Source organism: Carcharhinus amblyrhynchos, chromosome 9 (genome assembly GCF_965287045.1).
Source record: "Carcharhinus amblyrhynchos chromosome 9, sCarAmb.v2.hapA, whole genome shotgun sequence".
Classification (NCBI taxonomy): domain Eukaryota; kingdom Metazoa; phylum Chordata; class Chondrichthyes; order Carcharhiniformes; family Carcharhinidae; genus Carcharhinus; species Carcharhinus amblyrhynchos.
In genome coordinates this window covers 88727011-88754501 of record NC_137332.1, presented here as the reverse complement: position 1 = coordinate 88754501, position 27491 = coordinate 88727011, and the positions used below count along the sequence as shown (strand labels likewise).

The following is a 27491-nucleotide window of genomic DNA, read 5'->3' as shown; positions in this document are numbered from 1 at the left end:
ATCAAACCTGTCCCGCCATTCAATAAGATCATGGCTGATCTGAAGTGGATCAGTTCCACTTTCCCGCTTTCTCTCCATAACCCTTAATTCCCTTGTCTATCAAAAACCTATCTACCCATGACTTAAATATATTTAGCGAGGCAGCCTCCACCACTTCAACTGGCAGAGAATTCCAGAGATTCACCACCCTTTGAGTGAAGAAGTTCCTCCTCAACTCTGATCTAAACTGGCCCCCCCCTTAACTTGAGGCTGTGTCCTCTCATCCTGCTATCCTTTCTAAGTGGGAGGAATCTCTCTACCTCTACCCTATCCATCCCCTTCATTATCTTATACGTCTCTACAGACGTATAAGGTAATGAAAGAAGAAAGGTGGGATTTGCTTCATTTTCAACACTTTGAATTTTTGGGGAAAATCACCTCCATGACCTGGGATTGATAAATAAATGCATGGGGTAAAACAGGAAATAATTTATTTTGGTATGTGTGGTCTATTCTCAAAATTCCAGTTGCACAAATACATCTAATTTGAAGTTAGAAGGATGTGAAGTCATTTGGAATTACACATTAATTAACAGATGAAAGAGTCCCGTTAAATGGATACCCTGAAGAAGTCACTGCTGTCTTCATGAATGAAGAGAAGGTATAGTTTGGGTTAAGATGTTGAAAATCATGAAAGATTTGAATGAGTAAAGAAAGCAAACCAGTTTTCAATTGTTGATGGATTGAAGAGAAGGTGAATATAAAAAAAATGAAATACTTTGTTTTGAAAGGTTATTGTTTGAACTGCACCAATTGTCAGTGCTGGATAAAATCTTTTAATCCTTTTGGTCAAAGGTAAAAATGGAACATTAATTGAATGTGAAATTATTGCTGGGATGTCATATCGCAATGTCATAACTTACCATTGGAAGTCAGTAAGTTACCCTCCGAGTACCCTTTGTATGCTCAGAAGTTTTACATAAGACTAATGGCCAACCTCCACAAACAGAATTTGACAATTTAATGTGCATGCAAAGATCACTCAACCATGGGGCAGTTTAAAGATTTGGCAATATGGAAAAGCGGAATGTGAAGTATGAAAGGGGGAACCATGTAATAAAGAATGACGTTGTTGTTCGTCCATCATCATCAATGAGGACCTCACACCATTAGTCATTTTGAGGCTCGTTACAGTGTGTCCGAAGATGACTGATCAGGCCAATTCGGGCACAGAATGTCCTGGCACATATTGAGGGAAACTGATTTAGGGACAATTTATTCCTGCCAATCAGCCTAACAGCACACCTTTGGGGTGTGGGAGGAAACCGGAGCACCCGGAGAAAACCCACGCAAGCACGGGGAGAATGCGCAAACTCCCACAGACACCGGCCCAAATCCATGTGTCTGCACAGCAATCAGCGATAGTCACTGAGCTGTCGTCTTGCCCAGTATCTTGTCCAGTTTAGGCACACACTAACGACATGAAGCACTAGGCCAATCTCGAACAACAAAGAGCAGCCCCAGTACGACCCATTGCCTGTATGCCCCTCGTTGGACACGAGGTGTCCCTACATATACCCTCTTCCACTGCCCGTGGGCTATCGGGCGGCCTATAGTACACTCCTAGCATAGTAATGGCCCCCTTCCTATTCCTCAACTCCACCCACAAAGACTCAATTTCCACCCCCCCATGTTATCCTCCCTCTGCACCGCTGTGATCCGCTCCCTAACTAAGAGCGCCACTCCCCCTCCTCTTTTCAACCCTCCCCTATCACACCTAAAACACTTATACCCTGGAATATTTAGCTGCCAGTCCTGCCCCTCCTTTAACCACGTCTCTGTCACTGCCACCGCATCTAAATTCCTCCCGAACATCAAGGCCTTAAGTTCATCCGACTTTCCCGTCATATTCCTCGCATTAAAACAGATGCACCGAAGACCCCCAGGCCCTCTCGGATCCTCCTTCTCCTGGGGGATTTTCCTATCAACTCGACTTACCCTGACCTCCAACTCACTCCCAGTGCCTGAGCTGTCTCTCTCCTCCCCACCCCCCCTCCGTACTAGTTTAAACCCTGCCTAAACACTCCAGCCAACCTCCCAGCTAAAATATGTGTACCCTTCCCATTTAAGTGTTCCCTAGCCCTCTTATACAAGTGCCCTTCCTTTGCAAAGACTTCCCAATAGTCAACAAAACTAAAACCCTCTGTCCTGCACCAATCCCTCAGCCACACATTCAGCTGCAGGATCTCATTATTCTTATCCCTGCTATTGCTGGGCACTGGCAGCAGCCCAGAGATCACCACCCTGGAGGCCCTGCACTTCAGCCTGGCTCCCAACTCCCTGAACTGCGTACATATTTCCCCCCTACTCTTCCTTCCTATGTCCCTCTCTCCTACATGTATAATTACATCCGCCTGGCTCCCATTCGTAGTTGTTGCACTGGTGGCTCTGGACTTGTGCAGCTCACGCTTAAGTTGTGCTTCAGCAATACACCTTGCTTCATGAGCTTGACAGCCTTTGTGGATGAGGCAGCGCCAGGTAGGGCGGTTTTCTGCCAGCATTTCCCAGGTGGTCGTGTCAATGTCAAGCGACTTCAGGGTGGCTTTGAGTGTGTCTTTGAAACATTTCTTCTGCCCTCCATGCGAGTGTCTTCCAGCAGAGGAGTTCCCCAAAAAGGAACTGCTTGGGTATGTACTCGTCTGCCATACGGATGACATGACCTGCCCAGCGGGTCTGCACTCTCATCAGCAGAGTGTGGACTGATGATAGACTTGCTGTAGAGAGAACTTCAGTGTCTGGTACTTTTGTCTTGCCATCTGATGCAAAATATTCTGTGAAGACAAGTCATGTGGAAATGATTGAGCTGTCTTGCATGCCTTTGACACACAGTCCACATTTCATAGGCATACAGGAGGGTAGTGAGTACTGCAGCACTGTAGACCTTCAGTTTTATTGCTGGACTGATTCCTTGACATTCCTGTGTAGTGGAGAGCAGTCTACCAAAAGCAGAACTTGCCTTTGCTATTCTGCAGTTAACTTCTGTATCAATAGTCACTGCTTGGGAGAGGGTGCTGCCAAGATAAGTGAACAGGTCCACTGCCTGTAGTTTCTGCCGTTTGATTATGATTATGGGTTCTGTGTACGGTGCATGAGGAGCAGGCTGGTGCATGACTTCGGTCTTTTTAATGTTGATGGTGAGTCCAAAGTTATCACAAGCCGTGGAAAATTTGTCCATACTGACTTGCATCTCTGGCTCTGAGCCAGCATGCAGGATGCAGTCATCAGCAAAGAGGAAGTCTCTCAGTACAGTCTCCTTCACTTTGATAATAGCTTGAAGTCTCCTCAGGTTGAAGATCTTCCCATCCACTCTGTACTTGAGGCTGATTCCAGCAACACTGTTCTGGAAGGCATCATTCAGCATGGCAGTAAACATCATGCTGAACAGTGTGGGTGCGAGCACACAGCCCTGTTTGATGCCATTGGTGAGTGGGAATGCCTCAGAGGGTTCTCTGTCATCCAGTACTCTGGCCATCATGGAACTGGCGTACCATCTGAATGAATTTGGGGGGGCAGCTGAACTTTGACATGACCCTCCACAGGCTTTGTCGGCCTACAGTATTGAAGGCTTTCGCGAGGTTAACAAAGGTTGTGTAGAGCTTGCGATTCTGCTCCTGACACTTCTCCTGAAGTTGGCCCGCAGCAAAAATCATGTCAATAGTCCCGCGACCTTTGCGGAAGCCACAGTGTGACTCCGGAAGCAGGCCTATCTCCAGATGAGTGACCAGACGATTTAGCAGGACTCTTACGAGGGTTTTTCCTGTGATGGAGAGCAGTGAGATTCCCCATGATTGTCACATACTTGCCAATTGCTCTTCCTCTTGTAGAGGTGTACAATGGAAACATCTTTAAGTTCCTGAGGAATGGATCCTTGCTTCCAAAAGGACTGGAACAACTCAGTGAGCTTCTTGACAAGTAGAGGACCAGCAGCTTTGTAGATCTCTGCTGGTACGGCACCTGCCCCTGAGGCTTTGCCACTGGATAGCTGGCAGACAGCTTTCGTGACTTCAGCTACTACCGGTGGGTCATCCATGGAGCTGTTAATATCAACCTGGGGAATCCTGTCAATTGCCTCATCGTTAATAGATGACGGTCGGTTGAGGACGGTTTCAAAATATTCAGCCCATCTCTGCAGGATCTGAGCTCTCTCTGTAATGAGAGTTGTACCATCTGTACTCAGGAGGGGGGAACTCCCGAGAGATTGAGGTCTGTAGAGAGTGTTGAGGGCTTTGTAGAACTGTTTCAAGTTGTTTCTGTCAGCGTATTTCATCTGCCTTGGCGCTCAGCCAGGCATCCTGCATTTTACGCAGTTTATTCTGGACTGTCCTGCAAGCACTGGTAAAAGCACTTTTCTTGGAGCTGATGATGGGTCATTCTGACAGGCCCGATGAAGACGGTGCTTTTCAACAAGTAGAGCCTGTATCTCATCATCATTCTCATCGAACTAATCATGCTGCTTGCGGGTGGTGGAGTGCAGATGTATGGATAGAATCCCTGAAGCGTTCCCAGTCGTCCTCAGCACTGCCTGTGAGGTGTAGGTCAGCAAGTTTGATTTCTGATTCTTCAGCCAATGCTGAAGCTATGCTGGGATTCTTTAGCTTGGCAGCATTGATTCTTTTCATAACCTTGCTTCCTTGTGATCGCCTCTTAGGCCTGATGCAGAGCCTCACTTTGGAGACAATGAGCCTGCGATCTGTCCAGCAGTCAGCACCACACATGGCCTTGGTCACTCTGACATTCTGCCTGTCTTTCTCCTGACAGTGACATAGTCGATAAGATGCCAATGCTTAGAGTGGAGGTGCATCCAGGAGGTCTTGTTACGGGTAGGCAGACGGAAGGTTGTGTTGGTGATGAGGAGGTCGTGTGCTGCACAGGTCTTCATTAAGAGTAGGCCGTTACTGTTACACTTGCCCACTCCAGTAACTCCGTGCCAAATTGCAAAGTCACACGCTAAGTCTTGCATTGAAATCGCCAAGCAAGATCAGCTTGTAGGTATTGCTCACTGCTGATAGTAGGGCATCTAGTTCTTCATAGAACTTGTCTTTCATCTCGTCTGGGTTGTTCATTGTGGGGGCATAGGCGCTGATCAGGGTGGCTTGACTTCTGTTCTGTAGCGGAAGCTGTAATGTCATAAGTCGGTCATTCACACCCTTGGGTAGACTATCAAGTTTCCGAACAAGGTGACTCCTGACAGCAAATCCAACTCCAGCATCATGACGCTCATCGCTGCCGCGACTGTTCCGGAAAAAAGTGTATCCACCTCCAGTTTCAGTCAACTGACCTACGTTGGCAAGACAAGTTTCACTCAGGGCTGCAATGTCAATGCTTATATCTTGCAAGCTCTCTGGCAACTAAGGCTGTTCTTCTGTCTGGTCGGTCTGCTGTAGGGTTGTCCAAGAGCGTGCGCACGTTCCAAGTGCCAAGGGTGCGCAGTGTCACCTTGTGTTTTATTTTGTTTGTTTGACTGCAAGATGGGATCCCCGCCAGCTGCGGTAAACTGGCCAGAATATAGTGAAGCAGGCAATGTTTAGGGCACCTTTTCTCGCCCCTTCCTCATTCTACAGAGGTGAGCAGTGCATTACTGAAGAGGACTGCTCAGTCGTCCAGGTAGATGCCGAGTTTCACTGCTGTTTCTGTCAGTAAAAAATGACCATTAGACCTGAGCTGCCTGCATGCAGGTCCATGGCTACAGCTCCCAGTGTATCCACACCTGCTGCTTCGTCGCTCGTCCATTGCCACCAGACTTCGAGGGTTGAGCAGAACACTGATGATGATGATGATGTCAAAACCAGCGTTTGATTTGGATTTAATAGAACATTACAGCGCAGTACAGGCCCTTCGGCCCTCGATGTTGCACCGACCAGTGGAACCAATCTAATGACCCTCTAACCTAAACTATTCCAATGTTATCCATATGCCTATCCACTGACCATTTGAATGCCCTTAAAGTTGGCAAGTCCACAACTGCTGTAGGCAGGGCATTCCATGCCCTTACTACCCTCTGAGTAAAGAACCTACCTCTGACATCTGTCCTATAATTACCACCCCTTAATTTAAAGATATGTCCCCTTGTGTTAGCCATCACCATCCGAGGAAAAAGGCCCTCACTGTCCACCCTATCCAATCCTTTGATCATCCTGTATGCCTCAATTAGGTCACCTCCTAACCTCCTTCTCTCTAATGAAAATAACCTCAAGTCCCTCAGCCTTTCCTCATAAGACCTTCCCACCATACCAGGCAACATCCTGGTAAACCTCCTCTGCACCCTTTCCAATGCCGCCACATCTTTCTTATAATGCGGCGACCAGAACTGTACGCAATACTCCAAGTACGGCCGCACCAGAGTTTTGTACAGTTGTAACATTTTTGTACAGTTGTCTGCTACCTCACAGCCGCAGTGGATCAGGGTTCAATTCCAGCCTGGGTTAACTAACTGTGTGGAGTTTGCACAGTCATCTCACGTCTGCACGGATTTCTTCTGAGAACTCTGGTTTCCTCCCACAGTTCGGTGATGTGCCAGTTGGTGAGATTAGTGGGGTATATATGTTTGCACAAATCAGGTAACCAAAAGTGAGGGAGAGTTGCGCAGCATCAGCCTCACTCTCTCTTCCCAATTCCCACCTAGATCCAATGGCAAGACAAGAGTCGAGATGGCTGGAGGTGGGACTAGGCGCAGTGGATGACCAGGACATCTTCTATGAATGTCCTGCTCTTTGTGTTCCACTACGCTTGCACAGACCACCTTTTTGACCGTTGGACCTTCCATTGGTCTTGTCCGCTCAATCTGCCGGACTCTGTCTTTTCATGCTGGGATAGACACCTCCCTATCTCACCGAGGGTTGAGACCATCGGCTACCCTCACCTGGTTTAGCCGACTTGTCAGGCTGTTGCCCAGGGTGTGGCCACTGTCACATTCAAACAGCTACGGGGAGCCACAGGTGAGAGCTGAGTGCCAGGTGGGGACAAAAGATGGACAAACCACCCTGAAAAGACGCGACATGTTCCCCCACCAAAGGTACTATGCCTCCCTGACACCCCATATACGCCCAATAAAGAATGACAAATGTTATTAAAATCATTCAGAAACAGGGGACAGAGGATGCAGATACAAGAAATCAATAAGAACTTAACCTGCATGTTTCTGTCTATCACAGGGTATGGATCTTCAAAAGCTCCAGAGCTCTTTTGTCCTCGGATCAAGTAAGCAACGGACTCCCGGATGAATCTATCATTGACAATAATCTTTCTTCGTGCCATTGAGAGTATTTTTACAATAAACGCAGTCAACCTGAAAGGAGACAGTTGGTAATTTATATAACCTGCATATAATCAATTTGGATTCCAAACACTGGTTGGAATATTAGATTTTAGTTTGGGAATGCCCATTTGAATTTCAGCATTTGTAACCACCAGAGGGATAAAAATGGATGGCACAGTGGCACTTTTTAGTTTGTTTGCTACCTCACAGCTGCAGTGGATCAGGGTTCAATTCCAGCCTGGGTTAACTAACTGTGTGGAGTTTGCACAGTCATCTCATGTCTGCGTGGGTTTGTTCTGAGAACTTTGGTTTCCTCCCACAGTTCAGTGATATGCCAGTTGGTGAGATTAGTGGGGTATATATGTTTGCACAAATCAGATCAGGTAACCAAAAACCTATTAGACATTGCCCTGTCAAATTTCAATAAGGATTCTGGGTGGGAAGGTGAGCTTTGAGGAGGATATAGAGATATTGTCTACTTGCACTTTAGCAAGATACCACATGGTATATTGTTGCATAATGTTAAATCTCATGGGATCCAGGGTGAGGTAGCCAATTGGATTCAAAATTGGCTTGACAACAAAATTGTCAGGTTGCAGGGGGTTCTTTTTCAAAGTGGTGTGCATAAGGGATCAGTGCTAGGTCTACTATTCTATGTTATTTATATTAATGATTTGGATGGGAATTTAGGAGGCATGGTTAATAAGTTTCTAAATTACACCAAGATCGGTGGCATAGTGGACAGTGAAGAAGGTTATTTACGATTGCAACAGGATCTTGATCAATTGGACGAATGGGCCAATGAATGATAGATGGAGTTTAATTTAGATAAATGTGAGGTGATGCATTTTGGTAGATCAAATCAAAGTAGTACCTTCTCAGTTAATGGTAGGAGAGTTAGAGAACAGAGAGATCCAGGAATACAGGTTCATAGCTCCTTGAAAGTGGACTCACAGGTATACAGGATGGTGAATGCAGCATTCAGCATGCCTGCTTTCATTGGTCAGAACATTGAATACAGGAGTTGGGACACCTTGTTGAAGTTGTACAAGAAGTGGTAAGGCCATACTTGGAATACCTTGCACAGTTCTAATCACCCCATATTAGAAAGGATATTGTTAAACTAGAAAGACTGCAGATAAAATTTATTAGGATGCTGCCAATGTAGGAATGTAGTGGTAATTGGGAATAGTGGGGTTAAGGGTATTGACACTGTCCTTTGTCACAATGACAAAGACCACAGAAGGGTGTGTTGTCTGCCTGGTGCTCGGGTCCAGGATGTCGCATCTGGGCTGCAGAGGAACCTGGAGTGGGAGGGTGAGAACCCGGTCGTTGTGGTACATGTGGGTGCCAACGACGTAGGCAAAATGCGAACTGAGGATCTGGGGAGGGAGTATGAAAAGCTGGGAACGGAATTAAAAAGTAGAACCAACAAGGTGGTCATCTCTGGACTACTGCCTGAACCGTGTGCAGACGGGCATAGGGTTGATAAGATTAAGGAAGTGAACGGGTGGCTCAGGGATTGGTGTGGGAGGAATGGGTTTGAATTTATGGGGCATTGGCACCAGTATTGGGGTAGGTGGGACCTGTTCAGGTGGGATGGGGTTGGTCTGAACCGTGCTGGGACCAGAGTCCTGGCAAATCGTGTAGATAGGACTGTAGATAGGGCTTTAAACTAATTGGGGGGGGGAGGGTGCGAGGGTAGGTGAAATTACAGGGTCGAAAGTAAAGGAGAGGGTACAGGTAAGGGAAGAGGCCGAGGATGTCCCAATAATAGAGGGAGTAGGGGGCGTGAGTATGGTTGGTGGCGTTCCGGCAAATAGGGTACGGGTGAAGGCTGGGATGAAGGCACTTTATCTGAATGCATGAAGCATTTGGAATAAAGTGAATGAGCTGGTGGCGCAGAGCAGCACAAATGGATATGATCTGGTGGCCATTACAGAGACGTGGCTGCAAGGTGACAGGGACTGGGAGCTGAATGTCCAGGGGTATCAAGTGTTTAGGAAGGATAGGCGGGAGGAAAAAGTGGGGGGCGTAGCTCTGCTGATTAAGGATAGCATCAGGGTGGTAGCAAGGGATGCTATAGGAGCCAAAGAGCAGAAAGTGGAATCGTTGTGGGTGGAGATTAGGAACAGCAAAGGGAGGAAGACGCTGGTGGGTGTCGTCTATAGGCCCCTGAATAATGATCTGGAGGTGGGGCGGGCTGTTAACGCGCAAATAAGTGCGGCGTGCAGGAATGGGACGGCCGTAGTTATGGGGGATTTCAATCTGCATACTGATTGGTCGACCCATGTTGGACGCGGTGGGCTTGAGGAAGAGTTCTTGGAATGCTGCCGGGATAGTTTCCTTGAACAGTGTGTGTTGGAGCCGACAAGGGAGCGAGCTATCTTGGATCTGGTGTTATGTAATGAGGCAGGTAGAATTAGGGACCTTGTCATGAAGGAAGTGGTGGAGGCTACCTCACTAGTGATGGGTTGATGGGTTTTTGATAAGAGAGGGGATTAAGGGTTATGGGGAGAGGGCAGGAATGTGGAACTGAGCCACGACAGATCAGCCATGATCTTATTGAATGGCGGGGCAGGCTCGAAGGGCTAGTTGGCCTACTCCTGCTCCTATTTCTTATGTTCTTATGTTCTAAGAGTGATCATTGTATGGTGGAGTTTCTGATGCAGGTGGAGGAGGAGAAAGTGGGTTCCCGGACATGTGTCCTTTGTTTGAACAGAGGGGAGTATGATAGGATGAGAGAGGAATTGGCGAATATTGATTGGGGGAGCACATTGGATGGTAGTTCTGCTGAGGAACAGTGGAGGATCTTTAAGGAGATCTTTCTTGGTGCTCAGCAGAAATTTATTCCGATGGTTAAAAAGGACCATATGAGGAGAGATAATCAGCCGTGGATAACGAAGGAGGTAAAGGAAAGTGTTAAATTAAAAGCGGATGCATTTAGAGTAGCTAAGAGTAGTGGGTGAGAAGAGCATTGGGAGAGGTTTAAATATCAACAAAGAATGACAAAGAAGTTGATAAAGAAGGGTAGGATAAACTATGAAGCTGGGCTAGTGCTAAATATAAAAAAGGATAGTAAGAGTTTTTATAAATATGTAAAAAGGAAGAGGCTGACTAGGGTGAACGTTGGACTCTTAGAGGATGAGAGGGGGGACTTAGTGGTAGGGGATGGGGAAATGGCTGAGGTCTTGAATAACTTCTTTGTTTCGGTCTTCACGGAGGAGGACGTGAATAATTTGCCGGGTGTTAGCGCTGGAAAGATGGTAGGAGTGGAGGGCCTGAATGACATTATTGTTACTAGAGAGGCAGTGCTCGACAGACTGGAGGGACTGATTGTGGACAAGTCCCCAGGGCCGGATGGAATGCATCCAAGGGTTCTGAAAGAAATGGCAGAGGTGATAGTGGATGCCTTGATCATTATTTTCCAAACCTCACTGTTTCTTGATTTTCAGAAGGCGTTTGATAAGGTGCCGCACAAGAAGGTTAGGGGGCATGGAGTTGAGGGTAGGGTGTTAGCGTGGATAGGGGATTGGTTGTCAAATAGGAGGCAGAGAGTGGGGGTCAATGGGTGCTATTCAGATTGGCGGTTCGTGACTAGTGGAGTGCCCCAGGGGTCGGTGCTGGGGCCTCAGCCATTTACCATTTATATAGATGATCTGGAGGAGGGAACCGAGTGTATGGTGTCGAAATTTGCTGATGACACCAAGATTGGTGGAACGGCAAATTGTGCGGAGGGTGTGGAAAGTCTGCAGAGGGATCTAGATAGGCTGGGTGAATGGGCCAGGAACTGGCAAATGGAATTTAATGTTGGCAAGTGTGAAGTTGTCCACTTTGGTAAGAATAATGGTAGGAAGGACTATTACTTACATGGCGAAAAACTGCAGCATGCAACGGTGCAGAGGGACCTCGGGGTCCTTGTGCATGAGTCGCAAAAACCCAGCCTGCAGGTGCAGCAGGTGGTCAGGAAGGCGAATGGGATGCTGGCCTTCATAGCGAGAGGGATTGAATATAAAAGTAGGGAGGTCTTGCTGCAACTGTACAGGGCACTGGTGAGGCCGCAGCTGGAGCACTGTGTGCAGTTTTGGTCGCCGCACTTACGTAAGGATATTTTGACCTTGGAGGGAGTGCAGAGGAGGTTTACTAGGCTGATACCGGAGTTGAGGGGGTTGAGCTATGAGGAGAGGCTGAATAAACTAGGCTTGTACTCGTTAGAGTTTAGAAGAATGAGGGGAGGTCTCATTGAGACATATAAGATGATGAATGGGATGGATAGAATAGAGGTGGAGAGGTTCTTCCTGCTCAGAAAGGACAGTAGGACTAGAGGGCACAGCCTCAAGGTAAAGGGAGGGCGGTTTAGAACGGAGTTGAGGAGGAATTTCTTCACTCAAAGAGTGGTGAATCTCTGGAATTCTCTGCCCGTTGAAGTGGTGGAGGCTACCTCACTAAATATATTTAAGACGCGGGTTGATAGGTTTTTGATAAGCGAGGGGATTAAGGGTTATGGGGAGAGGGCGGGAAGGTGGAACTGAGACACGACAGATCAGCCATGATCTTATTGAATGGCGGGGCAGTCTCGAAGGGCTAGATGGCCTACTCCTGCTCCTATTTCTTATGTTCTTATGTTCAATGGTTTCAGTTGTAAGGAGAGGCTGGATAGACTGAGTTTTTTTTTCTGGAGGGTAGGAGGGTTAGGGATGATTAGGGCTCTATAAAATAATGAGGGGCATAGATAATATCTTTTCCCAAAGATGGGGGGTGTTTAAAACTAGAGGGCATATGTTTAAGCTGAAAGGGGAGAGATCCAAAAGGGTCCAGAGGTGTAATTTTTTTCACACGGAGAGTGGTGTATGTCTGGAACAAGCTGCCAGAGGTAGTAGTAGAGACGGGTACAATTGTGTCTTTTAAAAAGCATTTAGACAGTTACATGGGTAAGATGGGTATAGAGGGATATGGGCCAAATGCAGGCAATTGGGACTAGCTTTGTGGCAAAATCTGGGCAGTATGGACAATTTGGGTTGAATCGCCTGTTTCCATGCTGTAAACCTCTATGACTGTATATTTCAGTGTGATTTGGACAAGTAGTGAGTGGGCCAATGCACAGCAGATATAGTATAATGTGGAGAAGTGTGAGCTAATCCATTTTGGTAGCTAGAATTGGAAGACAGATATTAACTATAAATTAGGAGAGGGGAATGTGCAATGAAACCTGGATGTCCTCGTACACCAGTCGCTGAAAGTGAGCATGCAGCTGCAGCAAGCAATGAAGAAAGGAAATGGTACAATAGCCTTCATGGGTGCATTTACAGGAGCTGGGATGTCTTGCTGCAATTGTAAAGTGCTTGTCTTCTTTTTTCAGGAAGGGATTTATTACTTGAGAGGGAATGCAGCAACTATTTACCAGGATTGAGTATGAGGAGAGATTGAGTTGGTTCAGATTATATTCTCTGGATTTCAGAAGAATTAGGCAGGGTCTCATAGATACCTATAAAATTCTAACAGGACTAGACAGGGTGGATGCAGAAAGGATGTTCCTGATGAGGGGGGTGTGCAGAAACAGGGGTCATAGTCGAAGGATACGGGGTAAACATTTTAGGACCACGATGAGAAGAAATTTCTTCAGCCAGATGGTAATGAGCCTTTGGAATTTGCTAATTCCAAAGCATTGGATTGGATGCTTTCACAATGGAGTTAGAAATAACTTTTGAGGCAAAGGTAAACAACGGATATGAGGGGAAACCAGGATCAGGATATTGCGTTTGATGACTGGCGGAGCAGGCCCAAAAAGCCAAATGGCTTATTGCCCCAATATTCTATGATTTGTGGAACGTTGTATTATAGATCAGTACATTTCAGTAATTTGCAATATTAGTCACTATGGATTTTGTTTTTAGTGATCAAATGGTCTAAAACATACCAATACAATGATTTACATTGAAGCTTCTATTGAATTTTCCTGTACTGTTGAGCTTCATGTCAGGGTGAACATTGTGAAGTATTCCACTTAACTTACACTCCAGTGAAAACTTCCTTTCTCATGTTCAGTGAGAATAGGTACGAGGAAAAGTCATGGTTAAGAAGTGAGGAAGTGAAATAGTGACATGAATACAAAAATGGAGATCCTACCATGTGCTGCTCGGGTAAGTTTTCCAGGCACCATAGGATCCATCGTCTTTCTTATATCCCAAAATTTTGTTGTAGCCTGGAAACAGAACAATCCATGTTTATGAAGAAGCAAGCCTGCCCAAATTTTATATATTTTGTACCACTGATCTCTATGGGATGGATATTGTACCTCTGATGGGAAGGTGGGGAAGGTGTAAAACAGAGAAACGAGAATTATACCAGGGCTAAAAGGGTTAAATTCTTCTGAGAGATTGTGTTCCTCGAGTAGAGAAAATTAAGAGAATCTCTGATTAAGGTGTTTACATTTTAAGAAGATTGCATTGTCGTTACATAAAGAAATTATGATGGTGTCCAAAACACCAGGACTTAAAATCAAATGTTAGAAATGATATTTACTAGAATTTGACAAAGACATTGTGGGAGGCCAGGGAGGAAATTGCGTGTCCCTATTGATATTTGAATCATCAATAGTCATGGGTGAAGGGCCTGAAGATTGGAAAGTTGCAAATGTTGTGCCTTGTTTAAAAAGGACTGAAGGGAAAAGCCTGGGAACTACAGGCCAGTTAGCCTCACATCCGAGGTGGGTAAATTGTTGAAACGTATTTTGAGAGACAGGATCTACAGGCACTTAGAGATGAAAGGACTGATTAGGGACATTCAGCATGGCTTCATGAGCGGAAAATCATGTCTCACAAATTTAATTGAGTTTTTTGAAGAGGTAACCAAGAAGGTAGATGAGGGCAGTGCAGCTGATGTTGTCCACATGGACTTTAGCAAGGCCTTTGACAAGGTACCACAAGGTAGGTTGTTACATAAAATTAAATCTCACGGGATCCTGTGAGATTTATCTAAATGGATACAAAATTGGCTTCTTGACAGAATGCGGAGATGCAGGCATTGGACTGGGGTAAACAGAGTAAGAAGTCTCACAACACCAGGTTAAAGTCCAACAGGTTTATTTGATAGTAAAAGCCACTAGCTTTCGGGGTTTGCCCCTTCGTCAGGTGAGTGGCATATCAAACAGGGCATATAAAGGCACACACAGTTTACAGAATACTGATTAGAATGTGAGTCTTTACAGCTAATCAAGTCTTAAAGGTGCAGACAATGTGAGTGGAGATAGCATTAAGCATAGCTTAAAGAAATGTGCATTGTCTCCAGACAGGACTGTAAGTGAGATATTGCAAGCCCAGGCAAGTCATGGGGGTTACAGATAGTGTGACATGAACCCAAGATCCCAGTTGAGGCTGTCCTCATGTGTGCGGAACTTGGCTATCAGTTTCTGCTCAGCGACTCTGTGCTGTCGTATGTTGTGAAGACCGCCTTGGAGAATGTTTACCCGAAGATCATGGCATCCAAGTCGATGATCCGGCACACCTTGCAGAGGTTGCTGTGGCAGGGTTGTGTGAACAATCACTAAAACAACTATATGATGACATCAAAAAGTTCCATCCTACCATCAGACTCACCATGGACTGTTCTCCGGAATTGGTTGCATTCTTGGACACACGCATCTCCAGTAAGGACGGTCACCTCAGCACCTCTCTGTACCACAAGCCCACAGATAACCTCATGATGCTCCACTTCTCCAGCTTCCACTCTAAACACGTTAAAGAAGCCATCTCCTACAGACAAGCCCTCCGTATACACTGGACCTGCTCAGATGAGGAGGATCACAACAGATACCTCCAGATGCTGAAAGATGCCTTCATAAGAATAGGATATGGCGCTCAACTCATCGATCAACAGTTCCGACGCGCCACAGCGAAAAACCGCACCGACCTCCTCAGAATACAAAAATACGGGACACGGTGGACAGAATACCCTTCGTCATCCAGTACTTCCCCGGAGCGGAGAAGCTACGACATCTTCTCCGGAGTCCTCAACATATCATTGATAAGACAAACATCTCGCCAGGTCCATTCCCACACCCCCACTTCTTGCCTTCAAACAACCACTCAACCTCAAACAGACCATTGTTCGCAACAAACTACCCAGCCTTCAGGAGAACAGTGACCACGACACCACACAACCCTGCCACAGCAACCTCTGCAAGACATGCCGGATCATTGACTCAGATGTCATCATCACATGTGAGAACACCGTCCACCAGGTACATGGCACATACTCTTGCAACTCGGCCAACGTTGTCTACCTGATATGCTGCAGGAAAGGATGTCCCGAGGCATGGTACATTGGGGAGACCATGCAGACACTACAACAACAGACTAATGAACACCGCTTGACAATCACCAGGCAAGACTGTTCCCTCCCTGTTAGCGAACATTTCAGTGGTCACAGGCATTCGGCCTCTGATCTTCGGGTAAACATTCTCCAAGGTAGCTTTCACGACATATGACAGCGCAGAGTCACTGAGCAGAAACTGATAGCCAAGTTCCGCACACATGAGAACAGCTTCAACTGGGATCTTGGGTTCATGTCACACGATCTGTAACCCTCCATGACTTGCCTGGGGTTGCAACATCTCACCTACTGTCATGTCTGGAGACAATACACATTTCTTTAACCTAATGCTTAATGCTATCACCACTCACATTGTCTGCATCTTTGAGACTTGATTAGCTGTAAAGACTCACATTCTAATCAGTGTCCTGTAAACTGAGTGTGTGGCTTTATATGCACTGTTTGTGATCAGAACTCCCATTCATCTGACGAAGGGGCAAACCCTGAAAGCTAGTGGCTTTTACTATCAAATAAACCTGTTGGACTTTTACCTGGTGTTGTGAGACTTCTTGACAGAAGCCAGATAGTGGTTGCAGAGAACTGTTTTTCACACTGGAGGCCTGTGACCAGCAGTGTGCCTCAGGGCTCAGTGTTGGCCCCACTGTTATTTGTCATTTATATTAATGATTTGGATGAGGGTCATGGTTAGTAAGTTTGCAGATGACACAAGATTGGTGGTATGGTAGACAATGAGGAAGATTATCTCCAATTGCAGCGGGATCTTGATCAATTGAGCCAGTGGGCTGACGAATGGCAGATAGAGTTTAATTTAGATAAATGCGAGGTAATGCATTTTGGTAGATTGAACCAGTGCAGGACTTAGTGATAGAAAGAATCATAGAAACCCTACAGTACAGAAAGGGGCCATTTGGCCCATCAAGATTGCACCAACCACAATCCCACCCAGGCCATTCCCCCTTTTCCCGACATATTCTATCCACTAATCCCTCTAACCTACACATCTCAGGACACTAAGGGGCAATTTTAGCATGGCCAATCAACCTAACCTGCACATCTTTGGACTTTGGGAGGAAAGCAGAGCACCCAGAGGAAACCCACGCAGACACAAGGAGAACGTGCAAACTCCAGACAAACAGTGATCCAAGCTGGGAATCGAACCCAGGTCCCTGGAGTTGTGAAGCAGCAGTGCTAACCACTGTGCTACCATGTTGCCCCGTACTCAGTTAATGGTAGGGCGTTGGGAAGAGCTGCAGAACAAAGAGACCTAGGGATACATGTTCATAGCTCCTTGAAACTGGAGTCACAGGTGGACTGAGTGGTGAAGAAGGCATGCTTGGTTTCATTGGTCAGAACATTGAATACAGGAATTGGAATGTCTTGTTGAAGTTGTACAAGACATTGGTAAGGCCGCGCTTGGAATACTGTGTGTAATTCTGGTCACCCTATTAAAGAAAGGATATTATTAAACTAGAAAGAGTTCAGAAAAGATTCACTAGGATGCTATCATGACTTGATGGAATTGAGTTATAAGGGAGAGGCTGGAACTTTTTTCTCTGGAGCACAGGAGGCTGAAGGCTTATAGAGGTCTCTAAAATAATGAGGGCCATAGACAAGGTAGGTAGTCAATATCTTTTCCCAAAGGTAGGGGAGTCGAAAATTAGAGGGCATAGGTTTAAAGTGAGAGGGGAGAAATATAAAAGTGTCCAGAGGTGCAATTTTTTCACACAGAGGGTGGTGAGTGTTTGGAACAAGCTGCCAGAGGTCGTCGTAGAGGCGGGTACGATTTTATCTTTTAAAAAGCATTTAGATAGTTACATGGGTACCATGGGTATAGAGGGATATGAACCAAAGGCAGGCAATTGGGATTAGCTTAGGGGTTTTAAAAAATGGGTGGCATGGACAAATTGGCCAAAGGGCCTGTTTCCATGCTGTAAAGCTTTATGACTCTAAGAATTATCGCCTGTTGTGCCATAAAATTCAATAACACCATGACCCAGATTTCCCTGTGCCAACTTCAACTGGCAGCAAGTACAACTATGAATAAAAATTCTGTTACAAAATGGTACAAAAGGAACAACAACAAAAACTTTCAATGAAGTGAATTGATGCTTTGGAAAATTGCATCACCTGTTTCAATGTGAAAGATTGCTTCGTCCTTGCGTTCCGCTTTCAGTGAAATCCATTGATCACTCTGGTCGAGATATTCGACAGCAAAAACAGTCGGGGCCATGTGCATTGCCGTTTGCTCTGCACAGCCTGTTGGCACTCGGATCAACTTATCAATTCCAGCTGCTGTTAGTGAATTCTCCACTGCCTCTCCTGTTATTCTACCTAAGATAACAGGAGTAGAAAAGTTTATTTTGAAGTATGCTTTGCAATTACGCTTACCTTCATGATATGATGATTTGTGTACCTGCATACAACTTATTCAGTCATGCAAATATCATATGAAGTGTGGTTCAGTGTCTACGTGCTTGCCACTAAATCAGAATGTCATGGTTTGAAGATCCATTCCTGAGGTTAGAACACAGGTACCAGTCTGCTGCTTTGAGTGTAGGGTGGCAGGACAACTGTGCTCTCCAGAGGTCATCGTGAGTGAGCGCTGCACGACCTGAGAAACATTACTGATAGAGATTTCACTGTCAAAAGGACAGAGATGGGACAGGATTAAGGTGCCAGAGGTGATAAAATTTGGATTGGAGATAGAATGATAACCCAAGTCATGTTGATGTTTTCTGGTGAATCAAAGATCAGGGATTCCCCCAGAAAAATTCTAAGTGCTGTATTCACATAAAAATGGGAGTAAATCCCTCTGGTTTTATTCAGCCGGATTTTCAAACTGTATCTCTGACACACTGAGCACTGCAGAGTGCCTTAGCATGAATCACAATAAAAATCGGAGGGCTGGACCTATTCCCCCTAGAGAGAACAGCAGCATAGTGCTGAGTGGGCCACTGCGCACGCACCAATCTGTAAGAGCAAAGATCACTAGCCCAGCAAAGCCTTCGCTGGCCAGCAAAGTTGTCTCTCCGAACGAACCCCACACCCACGATCAGTGGGTCAGCACCAATGAGGAAACCGCACCCCCCCCCGACCCCCCCCTGCTTTCCCTGGCCTGCCACAATCTCACATTCCCCCCCGCAGGTAACCTGATCTGCGGATTATCCACTCCCCAACCACCAGCAGACATGGATACAAAATTGGCTTGATGACAGAAGCCAGAGGGTGGTTGTAAAGGGATGGTTTTCAAACTGGAGACCTGTGACCAGCAGTGGGCCTCAGGGATCAGTGCTGGGTCGACTGTTATTTGTCATTTATATTAATGATTTGGATGAGAATACAGGAGGCATGTTTAGGAAGTTTGCAGATGGCACAAAGATTGGTGGTGTAGTGGACAGTGAAGAAGATTATCTCAGATTGCAACATCTTGATCAGTTGGGCCAGTGGGCTGCGAATGGCGGATGGAGTTTAATTTAGACAAATGCAAGGTGATGCATTTTGGTAGATTGAACCAGAGCAGGACTTATTCAGTTAATGGTAGGGCGTTGGGGAGAGTTACAGAGCAAAGAGGTACAGGTTCATAGCTCCTTGAAAGTGGAGTCACAGGTGGACAGACTGTCGAAGAAGGCATTTAGTTGTACAAGACATTGGTAAGGCCACACTTGGAATTCTGTGTACAATTCCAGTCACCTTATTATAGAAAGGATATTGTTAAACTAGAAAGAGGGCATAGAACATAAAACATTACAGCGCAGTAAAGACCTTCGGCCCTCGATGTTGCGCGGACCTGTGAAACCAATCTAAAGCCCATTAACCTACCCTATTCCAATATCATCCATATGCTAATCCAATGACATTTAAATGCCCTTAAAGTTGCTGAGTCCACTACTGTTGCAGGCAGGGCATTCTTACTACTCTCTGAGTTCTGACATCTGTCCTATATCTATCACCCCTCAATTTAAAGCTATGTCCCCTCTTACTAGCCATTTCCATCCACCCTATCTAATCGTCTGATTATCTTATATGCCTCTATTAAGTCACCTCTTAAACTTCTTCTAACAAAAACAGCATAAAGTCCCTCAGCCTTTCCTCATAAGACCTTCCCACCATATCAGGCAACATTCTGCTAAATCTCCTCTGCATCCTTTCCAATGCTTCCACATCCTTCCTATAATGCAGTGACCAGAACTGTATGCAATACTCCAAGTGCAATCGCACCGGAGTTTTGTACAGTTGTAACATGACCTCATGGCTCTGAAACTCAATCCCTCTACCAATAAAAGCTAACATACTGTATGCCTTCTTAACAACCTTTCTTCTTTTTTTTTAACCCTATCAACCTGAGTGCCAACTTTCAGGGATCTATGCACATAGACACTGAGGTCTCTCTGCTCATCCACACTACCAAGTAATTTACCATTAGCCCTATATTCTGTACTCCTGTTACTCTTCCAAAGTGAATCACCTCACACTTTTCCACATTAAACTCCATTTGCCAGCTCTCAGCCCAGCTCTGTAGTTTATCTATGTCCCTCTGTAACCTGCAACATTCTTCCGCACTGTCCACAACTCCATTGACTTTAGTGTAATCCGCTAATTTACTAATCCATCCTTCTACACCCTCATCCGGGTCATTTATAAAAATGACAAACAGCAGTGGCCCCAAAGTAGATCCTTGTGGTACACCACTAGTGACTCAACTCCAGGATGAACATTTCCCATCAACCACCACCATCTGTCTTCTTACAGCTAGCCAATTTCTGATCCAAACCAGTAATCACCCTCAATCCCATGCCTTCGTATCTTCTGCAAAAGCTTACCGTAGGGAACCTTATCAAATGCTTTATTGAAATCCATATACACCACATCAACTGCTTTACCCTTATCCACTTCTTTGGTCACCTTCTCAAAAAACTTAATAAGGTTTGTGAGGTACAACCTACCTTTCACAAAACCACGTTGATATCCCTAATCAAATTATTCCTTTCTAGCTAATTATAAATCCTATCTCTTATAATCCTTTCCAAAACTTTGCCCACAACAGAAGTAAGGCTTACTGGCCTATAATTACCAGTGTTGTCTCTACTCCCCTTCTTGAACAAGGGGATAACATTTGCTGTCCTCCAGTCTTCAGGCACTATTCCTGTAGACATATTCACCGATCTCTGCAGAAAAGATTTACTAGAATGCTACCAGGACTTGATGGTTTGAGCTATAAGGAGAGGCTTGATCGACTGGGACTCTTTTCTCTGGAGCTTAGAAGACTGAGGGGTGATCTTATAGAGATCTATACAATAATGAGGAGCATAGATCAATTAGATAGTCAAAATCTTTTCCCAAAGGTAAGAGAGTCTAAAACTAGAGGAAATAAGTTTAAGGTGAGAGGAGAGAGATACACAAGTGTCCAGAGAGCAATTTTTTTCACACAGAAGATGGTGAGTGTCTGGAACAAGCTGCCAGAGGTAGTAGTAGAGGCAGGTACAATTTTGTCTTTTAAAAAACATTTAGATAGTTACATGGGTAAGATGGGTATAGAGGGATGTGGCCCAAATGCAGGCAATTGGGACTAGCTTAGGGGTTAAAAAGAAAGGGCAGCATGGACAAGTTGGGCCAGAGGGCCTGCTTCCATGCTGTAAACCTATGACTCACCCTCCCGCAGTTCTGACGCACCACCCCAGCCCACAGCCGCAATTCCCTATCCCAATGGCAGCTGCAATTACTGTCCACCCTCCCTCTGTCACTGAACCCAGTGTAGATTGGCCGCAGGATCCCCCTCCCCCATGGATCTCCCCCAACAGTCCCCATCTCCTGACCCTGTCCCTTGGCACTGCCCAATGCCTGGTGAGCACTGAAAACAGTAAGCGGGGGTGAGTGGGATATACAGTAAATGGTAGAACAAAGAACAAAGAAAATTACAGCACAGGAACAGGCCCTTCGGCCCTCCAAGTCTACACCGACTATGCTGCCTGACTTAACTAAAACCCCCTACCCTTCTGGGGAGTGTATCCTTCTATTCCCATCCTATTCATGTGTATTTGTCAAGACGCCCCTTAAAAGTCACTACCATATCCGCTTCCACTACCTCTCCCGGCAATGGACACTTAGGAGTATTGACAGGCAGAGAGATCTGGGTGTACATGTCCACCAATCTCTGAAAGTGGCAACACAGGTGGATAAGGTAGTCAAGAAAGTAGATGGCATGCTTGCCTTCATCGGTCGGGACATTGAGTATAAAAATTGACGGGTCATACTGCAGCTATACAGAACTTAGTTGGGCCTTACTAAGAATATTATGTACAATTCTGGTGCCATACTATCAGAAGGATGTGGATGCTTTGAAGAGGATACAGAAGAGGTTTACCATGATGTTGCTTGGTCTGGAGAGTATTAGCTATGAGAAAAGTTTGAATAAACTTAGTCTGTTCTCATTGGAACAACGGAGGTTAAGGGGTGATCTGATGGAGGTCTACAAGATTATAAGTGGCATGGACGGAGTGGATAGTCAGATGCTCATTCCTAGGGTAGAAAAGTCAAATACTAGGGGACATCAGTTTAAGGTACATGCGGAAAAGTTTAGAGGAGATATGCGAGGCAAATTTTTTACACAGAATGTCTGGAACCGCTGCCTGGGGAGGTAATGGGAGCAGGTAAAATAGCAGCATTTAAGGGGCAACTAGACAAATACATGGATAGGATGGGAATGGAAGAATGTGGACTCCAAAAGTGCATATGGTTTTAGTTTAGGCAGGCATCATAATCAGCACAGGCTCGGAGGGCCGAAGGGCCTGTTCCTCTGCTGTACTTTTGTTTGTTCTTTGTTCAGTGCCAGGTGCCTCCAGTGCATTGGAACTTTGCCCCTTGGATAGTGCCAGGAGGCCATACTGGCAGTGCCAAGCCGGCAATGCCCAAGGTCACCCCCCCCCCCCCCCACCTTTATCCTCAACCTCCGGAGAGACCTCCATAGCCCCCTGCCACTCCAGTGGAATCGGCTGCCAGTTCCCCATTACTGGGGAGCTATTGTAAACCCTGCTGGAATGAAGCACCCCTAGCTTGGGGGGGTAGAGGCGAGTGAGTCCAGAGACTTCATTTCCAGGCCCGCTAATTACATTCAAATACCGATTAGCAGCTTTTAATTAGCTCCATGCTGATTTATGGCTGGAGCTGATGATGCTGGAAATCCGGCGGCCGGGGAATCACAGAGGTGTGGTGTCCAGCGGGAACCCTGCTAAACATCCATCTTATGTTTCCCAGCCCACTGTGCTACACAGTGTTCTGGGCGAATTGCCCCCAGATCAGAATATTCTGAAGGGTAAGAGACTTCATCCCAATATACTGGCAAAATATTTAATCTTGAACTATCAAAACCTTTGACAAAGGGTCAACTGGATTCAAAACATCAGCTTTTTTCTCTCCTTGCAGATGCTGCCAGACCTGCTGAAATTTTCCAGCACATTCTTTTTTGAGAACAATTATTCTCTCCTCTCTCTCTCTCTCCCTCTCTCTCCCCCCATTACTTCCACCCAAGTTCATTCGAATAACATTTTTATTTACTAACTATAAATTTTACTGCTATAAATAATCAGATCAAAAAAGGTGACTCGGCAATGATCACTGAATGTGCCATATACAACATAGATTCTATTTAATCCTGTTGGGTTGCACCCTTTCAAATTAGGTTAAAATTGTTGCTACATTTATTCTGTCAGTGCTTAACCATTTCTGACTAACAATCACCTATCTTTTCCCACATTACTGAAGTACGCAAAGATTCAAAAATTGAACTTTTCTTACCTACAGCACGAATATACAGATAATTGTCAGTGAAAGGGACCAGGTTGGAAGGTTCTTCTTCATGTATTTCATAGGACGTTTTGGCTGGAAAAAGATTAAGATGGTTAAGCCTAACAGATTGGAATGTATATGTATTATTTCTCATTAGGGAAATGCATGCAACATCCATTCATCACAAACACATTTTATATCTTTTACAAAACTGCATTTTTTATTCTTATCATGAAACCATACATGTGAATCCAACTCCGGTATGTTATTCCATATAAAATAAAATCCATACAAAACACCCTTCGATTATTGAGGCAGGCATTGATTTGGGAGAGGTGGGATGGGGAGGGATGGAAGTTAACTTTAATAGTTGTAAATTGGTTTTCTACTTGATAATCTGACTGATTTGACTTTCAATTTGTACATTAATAGAGCAAGAAGGAAAGTAGTAAGGAAAAGCCTTATATGGACCACTTAGCTGAATGGCAAATCTCAGTACTGAATGTACAGTGAGTTCTAGGCAATGGGAAGAAGAATCTTTTGGGATAAATAATGGACTGTAAATTTGTTTTCACCTCTATTTGTGACAGATTCCCAGGATGGCAAATTATGTCACTAAACATGACAGGGCAGAGTTGCAACTTCAATGAATTAAACTCTGGTCTTAAAATCCTGTGTGTGTATCCCTCCTGAAACATTTCTATCCTGAAACGTTAAGCTGCCAATCCTGTCCTCCCCCTAATCGAGTCTCTGTAATAGTAACAACATCATAGTTCCAAGCTCTAAGTTCTTACTTGTTACACTTCTTGTATTGAAATAAATGCACTTCAATCCACCAGACCCTCTTTGATCAGCAGCCAAGCCCTGCCTGCTCTTTCTCTGAGACTTACTGGCCCTATTCTCTGGTTCCCCTTCAGTTATTCCACCTTCGCTTTGGTTACCATCTTAGACAGTGATCTCCGACTCAGGACTCCCCTGCCATTAAGAACATCATTCCTACATCTACTGTGTCCAAGAATGTTATAGGTTTCAAAGAGATCCCCTCTTTTATTCTAAAATTCAGCGAAGGTAATTCTAACCAACTCAATCTCCCCCCATACATCAGTCCCTTTCTTGCAGGGATCAATCTGGTGAGCCTTCACTGCACTCTCTCATCTACAAGAACTTCCTTCTTCAAATAATATCAAAACTCATTTTGATTTGATTTATTATTGTCACATGTATTAGTATACAGTGAAAAATATTGTTCTTGTGTGCTATACAAAGCATACTGTTCATAGAAAAGGAAACAAGGGAGTGCAGAGTGTAGTGTTACAGTCAGAGCTAGGGTGTAGAGAACGATCAACTTAATGCAAGGTAGGTCCGTTTAAAAGTCTGGTTGCAGCAGGGAAGAAGCTGTCCTTGAGTTGGTTGGTATGTGACCTCAAACTTTTGTATTTCTTTCCCAACAGAAAAAGGTGGAAGAGAGTATGCCTGGGGTCTTTAATTAGGCTGGCTGCTTTGCCAAAATAGCGGGAAGTGTAGACAGAGTCACTGGATGGGAGGCTTGTTTGCCTGATAGATTGGGCTACATTCACAACATTTTGTAGTTGTATTTATTTTATTTGTTTTGAGTTGAATTGTTTGTAAATTACACTGTTAGTGCAATAAACCCAAAAGTTGTCTTCAAAATGAAGATGTGTCCTTACATTTTGGCAATTTTTTAATGGCTGTTCAAACATCATGAGACCCTTTTATCTCTGGAGCCGGTTCAGGCATTGATTTTGATGACAAGTCTCCTCGATAGGTGGATATTTAACCTCTCAAATTTTATAAAAATGGCTAATCCCGGAACAAGAAATTACAAAGTTCAAAGGACATCAACATAATGAACATATTTGCCTCATGCAGATTTGAGATTGCCATCAGCTCACCATTTATCTTAGTAAATGGTGGAGCAGTCTATAGGGGCTAAATTCCTGCTCCTTGTTCACATGTTCATTTGTTCAGATGGAACAATGTTTCATGGAAATAAACAGTGGGGGAGGCTCTTAAAGATATTTTGGGAATGCTGGGAACATCAAGGGCAATAAGCTGCAGCACTGCTCTCCAATAATGGCAGCTGCTTTTTAAGCTTTTGAAATTTCTTTAACTGCAGCAATTTTTTTGCCTTTTATCCAAATTCCTTTTATTAAAAGAATTGAAGCCACATCTTTTGCTCTGTGGCTCACATTCTCTGTAAGTTTCTTTTTTAAGCCAATTGTCTCTTGGCCAATTTTTACAGGTGTTTTTTGTGTCCGTCTTTCAATTTCTTTAATGCACTGACCCTGCTTGACTGCCATTTGGTCTACAATGCAAGTACAGGTACTTTTCTCTTATTTCGCTCCCATTTCTTGTGGATTTTGACCTGGGGATCTTGTCGTGCTCTTTCCATTACTCCCTCATTTTGTAATTGTCCATTGCTCAGGGTCTGGCAATATCTCAAATGAGTCTATTTGTCCAAAGAATGGCATTCTGGTATTTGTTTTCTTTTTCTCAGACTTTGATTGAAACATGATACATGTGTCATTTAGGGGGGAGGTTCTTAAAGGAGCCAGGTACCTGAGCCTGAATTATTCTGCAGCTGACACACCAGCACCCAATCTGGACGGCACGATAGCACGGTGGTTAGCACTGCTGCTTCACAGCTCCAGAGTCCTGGGTTTGATTCCCGGCTCGGGTCACTGTCTGTGTGGAGTTTGCACATTCTCCTCATGTCCGCGTGGGTTTCCTCCGGGTGCTCCGGTTTTCTCCCACAGTCCAAAGATGTGTGGGTTAGGCTGATTGGCCACGCTAAAATTGCCCCTTAGTGTCCTGGGATGTGTAGGTTAGAGGGATTTGCGGGTAAATGTGTGGGGATATGGTGGTAGAGTCTGGGTGGGATAGTGGTCGGTGCAGACCCGATGGGCCGAATGGCCTCTTTCTGCACTGTAGGGTTTCTATGTTCCATGTTCTAATACGCCCAGGGAAAACTCTGAGTGGCAACTTGTGATGGGGTTATTTTCTCTGATACCAGTGTCAGAATGGAAAGATACTTAGAAATCAACTGTTGCTCTGTTAAGAATCGTCTGAAAAAGCCAAACTGCAGAGTTTATTACTGCCACTGAACCAAATCAAATAGTTCAACCCATTTCACTTCAAACTTAAGGTAACTAGCAAAGGGTCCATGGGGATATCTTAGTGGTCAATTTGACATTGTACAATGAAGCGTTTGTTTAAATTTTACAGCAGTTTTCACTACTAACTGTTCCATTCTTGTTCAAGACTGAAGCTTTGCACCTGAGAATTTTAATTTGAATTATGTGCATATTAAAGGGCTTACACACAGACAGACACACACAGACACACACAGACACATTCACATTCACATACATAAACACTGAAAAGCATGTGCACAAACACACAGATACGCACAGACACATATAAACTGTCACACTCTCACACATACATTCTTATCACACAAATTAATTTAATGAAATGCTGTTTTATGTGGTCCTCACAGAGCAAGGGAATACTGCACTGCCAGAGGTGTCATTTTTTTAATTGAAATGTTTAGCTGAGGTGATTTCTCCCATTCGGTTAAACACAACACTTTTGGAAAAAGGATCAGGAAGCTATATTAATTTACATGTCAACACAAACCCCTCACCTATCATCACAATATAAAAAAACAACTGCCTATTGTTGATTCTGGGATCTTGTTCAACTCAATTGCATAGCTGAATTTATCACCACATTTTGTTTTCTTTTTTTAAGAAATTATGAATTGGCTGTAAAAAAAAACCTGAAGTGTGTGGGTTGGTCAAGAATTGGCCAACTGATTCGCAAATGATCTCTTCCATGTTACTGTTAAGACCCAGACCAGAAACTCCAAGACGTTATATGAAGATAATTTCTCGAAGTTTAACATTTGATTTTGCGTGGCTAAGCATAAGGTGTTTCACTGCAGGTATGACTCAAGTGACCAACTAGGAATCTTATAAAAACAAAATTTATTTATGAACACAGTTAAAATATAACACAAATAAATTAACTTTAACCAATTTACAAGAATTAAACAACAGAG

At 44.7% G+C, this 27491-nt stretch overlaps 1 protein-coding gene across 1 annotated transcript in view; it reads right to left on the bottom strand.

The window, feature by feature from the left end:
• The window catches only part of LOC145348606 (complement C4-like), a 275511-nt gene that overhangs the window by 86217 nt on the left and 161803 nt on the right, over positions 1–27491 (bottom strand). Inside the window, exons 23-26 of the mRNA XM_080196782.1 lie at positions 23417–23500; positions 17753–17956; positions 13421–13496; positions 7168–7324 (exon numbers count right to left, since the gene is read on the bottom strand). Of these exons, the coding sequence (XP_080052908.1) occupies positions 7168–7324; positions 13421–13496; positions 17753–17956; positions 23417–23500 (521 nt within the window). The remainder of the gene's footprint in view (positions 1–7167; positions 7325–13420; positions 13497–17752; positions 17957–23416; positions 23501–27491) is intronic.